At 38.5% G+C, this 8,160-nt stretch overlaps 1 protein-coding gene across 1 annotated transcript in view; it reads right to left on the bottom strand.

Annotated features, from left to right (window-relative positions):
* Positions 1-6,198: 6,198 nt before the first annotated feature.
* cog6 (component of oligomeric golgi complex 6) overlaps positions 6,199-8,160 on the bottom strand; it is a 90,248-nt gene continuing 88,286 nt past the window's right edge. The window contains exons 18-19 of the mRNA XM_063054377.1: positions 8,021-8,100; positions 6,199-7,631 (exon numbers count right to left, since the gene is read on the bottom strand). Of these exons, the coding sequence (XP_062910447.1) occupies positions 7,484-7,631; positions 8,021-8,100 (228 nt within the window). The 3' untranslated portion in view covers positions 6,199-7,483. The remainder of the gene's footprint in view (positions 7,632-8,020; positions 8,101-8,160) is intronic.

The following is an 8,160-nucleotide window of genomic DNA, read 5'->3' as shown; positions in this document are numbered from 1 at the left end:
TAGAGACAAGATCTCTCACCACATTTAACAATACTTGCACGTTGGCAGACAGCTATCTGTATACTGCTGGAAGACGGAACTAGGCTGAACAGCATCTTTTTTTCCTGTCTAATGCATACAGAATGATCTCCTCAGTGTTGTAAATTTTGTGTAATTCAATGATCCATAGATTAAGCAACCTCTTTAACAAGAACTAATTCTGTATTCCACTAAAATCTGTACTTTGGAAAACATTATACACTTAAGCTATACATAGAACTAATGTCATACTCTAAATTATGTTGTGCAAAACAACACTCATCAGGCAAAATGCAGCCATTCAGTGCCCCCTAGTGACATGGCTTGAAAAAGTGCAGAATTTACCAGTATGTATTCCATATAAAACATTATTGTTAGTACAGTATATTAATAAGTACTGCAACTGCATCCCTGAGGAATTCCCTGCAAATGATGGTGTCAAAGAGTCATAGAATATGATACTACAGAAACAGGCCCTTCAAACTATTTACTCTATGTCAAACTATTAAGCTGCCTTGTCCCATCGAGATGCACCTGGACGAAGGCTTCCATGCCCCTCCCATCCATACTTCTCTTAGGGGGCATATTGATCCCACATCCACCACTGGCACCGGCAGCTCGTTCCATACTCTCACCACCCTCTGGGTTCCCCTTAAACATTTCATCTTTCACCCATGATGTTTAGTTCTAGTCTTTCCCAACCTCAGTGGAAAGTCTGTTTGCATTTACGCTATCTATACTTCTCATAATTCTGTATACCTGAAAAGGTGGAACCTCAAACATTGCAGCTCAGTTTACTGGATCTCTTAGCAATAGCATTACTGAAGTGACAGAAATACTTTTTCTTGGATACTAACATGGACTAAAAGAAACTCATATAAATAGGTTGAAATAATATTCCTTTTTTTCTTCCCTTTTCCTTCTATGGACCCTCATATTTTACCTCTTTAAATTCAGCCACTTTGTTTCTTTGCTTTCTTTTCCAAAATTCACTTTCAAATGATCATTTACTTTTTTCAGCTAAATGAAAGAATTGGATTGGAATTTTGATCCGAGAGCAGCAGGAAGAACTTCAGGAATATTTTCAGCTGATAGATCCACTATTGAACTGAGAGGTGAATGACGCACCAAGCCAAGAGGAGTTAAATCACTAACAACCATCTTTGTAGAATCTGTTTACACATGTAACCAATGGCCTAGTACCGTTCTTTTGGTTCAGCAATCTTTCAAGATCAAGGTTGATTTACTTCCATTCTGATTTTGTGGGTTCTTAGGTGCCTAATTGGAAAAGTGGACTTTTCAGATGGGAAGGAGGAAACTGGTTGGGTAGGGAGCAGGTGGGTGGGCAGTCTGCGAGGCTGTACACTCTTTCCGTCACTTAGTGCATCCAGTGTGCATACTCTAACTTCTCAATACCATCTGAAATGTTCCTTCTCCACTTTCAACACTCCTGGGCCAGAAATTCCCAAGTGGTTGTGCTTGTATTTATTCACAGGGACTTTGAGTACATCCTTGAAACTTTTCCTCTGTGTACTTGGGTAATCTCTTTCCATAAAAGATCAGAATGAAGAGCCTTTTTTGTAAATACGGTAATGGGCATGCTCAACATATCTACCTGAATAACTAGGGCTCAATGCTAGGGATGTTGCCTTGGGAAAGGATTAGTTTACTTACTATTCCAGTGGATTTGGAGACAGAGTTAGAGGCATTCTTCCTATGCCCTGAAATGCATTCTGTAAGTAGGCCAGGTCTCAGAACAAATAAGAGGTCATGGATGATTGGTTATGTATTAGACCATGAATTTTGTACCAGGTCTTAAGTTAGGACACATCTAAGTACAAGGAATTGGACCAACAAATAAGAGCAGAATGTGCAAAAGCTAAAGAACAATGGTTTATCAAAGGGTGTGAAAAGATAGAGACCATGGACATGTTGCATCATTCAAGGGATATGCACAGGGAGATTGCAGAGATGACCAACAGGAACAAAAAGCGATCAAGGACTGGCATTATTCAAGACAAGGAAAGGAAGATACTCTTTCAGAATGACAAGGTGGAAAGTAGATGGATGGAATACATTAGGGAATTGTACTACAATGCTAGAAATGATCAAGTGAGTGAGAAGAACACAAAAAGGTCCGGAAATTTTTGTAGCAGAAGAGCAGCCATTGGAAAGTTAAAAATTGGTAAAGCTTGTGGTGTAGATGGTATTACAGCCGAAATGTTGAAATGCCTTGACGACTCAGAGGTTGAGGAGATCACGAGGCTTTGCAATACAATCTACTCAACAGGAAAGTGGCCAACAGATTTTGTGGTGTCAGAGTTTGTCATGATCCCAAAGAAAAGTAAGAGCACGAAATGCTAGAAATAGAAGTCTTTTAAGTCATGCCTCCAAGATCTTGTTATTAATACTTCTAAGCGGAATAAAAAGGACGGTTCTGAATGAAATTAATGAGTGCGCAGAGCAGATTTATACTGGGTAAGGGTACCCGTGAAGGAATTTTCAATTTGCAAATGATTGTGGAACGAGGTCTAGAAAAAAAGACATTTACATGTGCTTCCTGGATTACGAAAAAGCTTTTGACCGAGACAATCATGAACAGCTGGTTAATTGCCTGAACTCATTGGGGCTGGATGAGAAAGATGTTCCACTGATTGCAAGTCTGTACTGGCATCAGAAGGCAGTAATAAGAACTAGTGGTGGGAATTCACCGGAAGTTGAGATCCAGAAAGAGGTTCGCCAGGGCTGCATTATCTCCCCTTTACTATTTAACATTTACTCAGAGGTAAACTTCAGGGTGTTGAATGATGAAGCTGGTGTCCAAATTGGTGGAGTGACGGTGAACAATTTGAGGTATGCAGATGATTCAGTGTTGTTAGCCGAGACTGAGGACGAGTTACTCAGAATAGTAGATAAGATGAATGCTGAAGGAGAATGATTTGGAATGAAAATAAATGCTGCAAAGTCAAAGATGATGGTAGTATCACGGAAGAAAGAAGTTCCCCAAAATCAGTATCAAAATTAACGGCGTAGGCATAGAGCAAGTCAAGAAGTTTGTGTACTTGGGACAGATGGTCAAAGAGGATGGGAAATGTGATACAGAAGTTAGATGAAGAATTGAGATTGCAAGATCAACGTTCTGGAGCCTGAGTGATGTGCTGTGTGGCAAGAGGTTGGACTTTGGGCTGCGTTGTAGAATTTGGAAATGCTACGTCTGGAGCAGTCTGTTGTATGGAGTCGAATTGTGGACCTTATGCAAGGAAGCGCAACGACGACTGGAGGCATTTGAAATGTGGTGTTTAAGGAGAATGCAGAAAATCAGATGGGTGATGAAGGTTGGTAATATGGAAGTGTTGAAGAGAGTGAGGAGAGAAAAGGAGTTGCTGAAGAATGTGCAGAAAAGAAAGCTGGAATATGCCGAGCACTTGTTAAGAGGTGGTGGACTGCAGAAATTGTTATTGGAAGGGATGATAGAAGGAAAGAGGGAAAGAGGAAGGCAGCAAACCACTTGGTGAGGCAATGGACTGGGTTGAGTTATGCTGAGGCCAGAAAAAGAGCGCAAGATCGAAGAAGATGGAGGTGCATAGCTGCCAACCCCAGGTTCAGGACGGCACCCACTGACTGACCAACTTAGGTTTTGATTTTCAAATGCCCTTTTTCTTAATTGATGAAGACTCGATGGTTATGATGAGGCTTAGAAAATTATTTCAAGATATTTGACCTAGTTGGTTCTCCAGTTTTGTGTTCTGAAGCAGTAAAAGGTGTTTTGTCTTTGTTCAGATATAGACTAAGCTTCTGGAGTTGTTGAGATAAAATTTATTCAGATTTCTTTAAAAAAAAATACATTGGTAGGGCTTTCTCCTGACAATAAACATTCCAGAGCATGGGGAGAGGTGGTTTTGTCATAATAAAGAAACAGCTGCACAGAGTAAAATCCAAACCTAACCTGGTCCATTATGAAGTGATCTGCAACGGAGACAACCATATTGTATACACACCACTCAATTAAAGCCCTGCGAATGGAGGAACGTAATTAAGCAGTGCATGATAAATAAGCCTATCTAGTGGCATTAGACTTGGATATTTGAAGCATGACTTTGTAAGATGGATGCTGCCCTGTTTATGTTCCTTAATAATGAAAAGGATATACCAGCTATAGCTCATGTACAATTTTTCAGATTTAGGACAACATCTGCTGGTCATTTTATGCACTGTCAACTCTTTCAACACATGGCATCATCCACTTAAGGGGGTGAGATGTATGCTGATACAGTAATCTGATAACAGCGACACATTCACACATCCTGTGTTACATTCATCATTTCACTCACAGGAAATTTTAGGACTTGCTTTCCAGCCAGAGAAAACTAAACTCCATAATCATATTAACGCACATAAAATGCAGGAGGAACTCAGCAGGTCAGGCAGCAGCTATGGAGAGGAATAAACAGTTGATGTTACAGGCCAAGACCCTCCAAACGTCGACTATTCATTCCTTTCCATAGATGTTGCCTGACCAGCTGAGTTCCTCCAGCATTTTGTGCATGTTACTCTGGATTTCCAGCATCTGCAGAATCTCTTGTGTCCTTGGACAAAGTGATTACACTGCTTGAATAGAAGGAAGATTAGATTACAGAAGAACAAGAGATTCTGCAGATGCTTGAAATGCAGAGCAGCATACAAAAATTGCTGGGGAAGCTCAGCAAGTCATCTGGCATCTACGGAGGAAAATAATCAGTCAACATTTTGAGCCAAGACCCTTCATCAAGACTTCTTAGATCCAGCATGATCAAGATAATTGTTTCAGATTAGAACTATTAAATTTACATTTAGTAATCAGATGCATGAACTGATTTACAATATTTAGGCAGTTTCCATAATGTATTTGCTAATATTATGTGTGAAATGGCCTTCCATAGATCAGCAACAAGTGATCTTTTTTGTCACTTTTACATGATTACCTTTGAGCTGTAATCTTAGAACTACCCCTAATTTAAGGGTGATGTGCCCATCAATGGGATAAGTTTTTAAGGAAAACCTGGCTGACCAGGGTTGGGAAAGAAGTCATGTTAACAATTTTTATCCATTGTTACATCAAGTATATTCACTACATTTTAGACGTAAAAAGTTTATTTTATTTTTTATATTATTTTATTTAGAGTAACAGCATGGCAACAGGCTCTTCTTGCTCAACAAGTCTGTGCAGCACAATTCCACCCATATGACCAATTAACCTATCAACCCGTAGGCCTTTGGAACGAGGAGGAAACTGGAGCACGGGGAGGAAACCCACATGGTCATGGGAAAAGAGGTAAAACTCCTTACAGACAGCGATGGAGTTGAACCTGGGTCCTGGATCTGTAACGTGTTAAGCTAACTGCGACACTACCATGCCACCCCACAAGGGGCAGAGCTTAATTTGGAGACTTTTGAGTTTAGATTCCACATCCATGAAATATTATGCTGTGAGACTATTTACATTCTTCTCCAGTACATACTTTATGTTGGGTTCTAGATGATGCATTCCAAAATCTGAATACAAATTAATTGAATAAAACACTCGTATGCTGCAAGTTTGTGGAAGGAGGGAGAAGGAAAAGGACACAGAAGACATTCAAGTCATAGGAGATCCAACTCTCAAATGATACACAATGTGGCGTGTTTGAAAAGCACAGTAACTTTGGAAACGTCAATAAGAATATGATGGATCTCATTGAATAATATTCGCAATGTATTTTTTAAAACAAAAATAATTTTTTACAATTTTTGACAGCGTAACTGCCAAACGTGACAAAAAATGAGAAATAAGCAGGGCATTTCCCTTCACCAACATCACCCGAGGCATTGATGGAATTGTTTTTGGAATGGTGATAGCCCTTTTAGAATCACAAACAACAGGAATTCTGCAGATGCTGGAAATTCAAGCAACACACATAAAAGTTGCTGGTGAACGCAGCAAGCCAGGCAGCATCCCTAGGAAGAGGTGCAGTCGACGTTTCAGGCCGAGACCCTTCGTCAGGACTAACTGAAGGAAGAGTGAGGAAGGGATTTGAAAGTTGAAAGCTGAAATTTGCAAGTTAGAGCCCCCTCCAACTTTCAAATCCCTTACTCACTCTTCCTTCAGTTAGTCCTGACGAAGGGTCTCGGCCTGAAACGTCGACTGCACCTCTTCCTAGAGATGCTACCTGGCCCGCTGCGTTCACCAGCAACTTTTATGTGTGTTGCCCTTTTAGAATGTTGGCTTTGATTAACAACTGTGGAGCAGAAAACGTTCAGCAACAGCATTATATGCCTTCTCTTTAATTACTTTTCAGACAGATCAGTAATTGCTAATCTCACAATATAGGCTTTCTATTGTCAGTCCATTGCTTTTGACCATTAGGAAAGTAACAAAATTAAAAATTTTGATTTGCTGCATTATAATCACAAGTATATTAAATACAAAAATTAAGTTTTTTATGCCATAGACAATAAGTGACAAAATTTTGTTCAATGTTTGTTTTACTATTTTCTCAATAACCAATATATAGTATACAAAATAATTCTGTAATTTCAATTTTGAAGTTAATTTTTGAACAGGAATATTCAACCAACTTTTATCTAAGACCCAACTCATTTTACTTTTTTCACCAGTCAGATCATTCCCAGTACATGAATGCCCGATATATGTACATACAAATCAGTGCTTGGGAGACTCGTGGGATGAATGAGTTGCTCCGATATTGCAAGCATCTTCTGCTGTGTGGTAACTCAATTCATGGCCACATTTCCAACAAGTGAACTGTTTGGGTTATGGACAGTTCTCAGAAATGGAAACATACTATAACTCGGGGAGGATTTGTACAGTGTTTTTCTTTCCAAGTTGCATCATTTAATGGGGAATTTGTGCTGCATGCAAATACAACCAAATTACCACTAAAAGGTGGCTTTTTATTAACTTTTTTTTATCTCCTTTGGTTTACCCACCTCATTATAAATTTAAATGGCTTGCAAATAGCATTCCTATTTTTTTCTCACTTAAGATATCATCCTGCCTTCCAATTAGATATCAATTACACAGTGATTCCTAATCATAAACTGAAAATGATAGCAATGCATGCTATGCTTATTGGTTTAGTATGAACAACATTAACCAATTTAAGCCGTGGCAGTTTCCATTTACAAAGTGGCTCGTTAATAGTAGGAAAATGGTGCAAAGTTGCTTTAAAATATAAAATGTACTAACTTCAAAGTAATCAGAGCAGTCTTTCCCACTAATCACATGAAATAATGTTTGAAAATCAGATTAAGAGTATATCCTACCTAAAAATGTTAAGATGGCTCTCTGGCGCAAATCAAATCGAAAAAAGCAAACTTAGAAATCATCATAGAAACAAACTGCCCAATACAAACCTAAATTTTAATTTAAAAATGATAGCTAAATACATTATGTACAGTGTCCAAAGGTAAACCCAGATAGAATTTGTTAGGATAACAATGTCTGCACTTGATGTGGAGATCTTTGCAAAATTGTTGCTGGTTCCTTGTATTCATTGGTAGGGTTCATAACTGCTGTGTAGATATCTTTATAAGCACCACACACAAGTTCTGTAGATTGCTTGAAAATCTTCTCCCTGAAGGCCAAATCAAAAATTATCAGACTGGAAATACTACAGCTGAATGTGACAAAATTCATGTCTAATTATGCCTATAGCTCTAGTACTTTAAACGCTTTCTATTTGGAAGCGTGGTTTTACTAAACTAAATAAAGTAAAATGAGTATTTGAAGTTCTCAAACTCACCCAAATCTTCTCACCTTTTCTATTTCAGATTCTAGTTAATCTCCATTGTGATTGCAACATAACCTGGTACTTTCTCAGAGTTGCAGCTGTGATTTATTGTTAACCTCTATCAATCTACTTATATTGGCTTCCACTTGGATTATGTATTTGTCAGAAATATTCAAAGTTTAAGACCACTGTTAGAATCAATTTTACATTTTTAATGTGTTCCACATACTCACTTTAGTGTTCCACTCAAAATGAAATTCAGCTGCGGCATTAACAGACTGTCCGGTGAAGACAAATATCGATCAAATTGGACCTACAAAATACATGCACTCAAGTAAGTCAGACACAGCTTTCAATTATTTTTACGTAACTA

The sequence above is a fragment of the Mobula hypostoma genome, chromosome 7 (assembly GCF_963921235.1).
Source record: "Mobula hypostoma chromosome 7, sMobHyp1.1, whole genome shotgun sequence".
NCBI lineage: Eukaryota > Metazoa > Chordata > Chondrichthyes > Myliobatiformes > Myliobatidae > Mobula > Mobula hypostoma.
The sequence above is the reverse complement of the archived record's forward strand: the minus strand, read 5'-3'. Positions and strand labels throughout refer to the sequence as shown.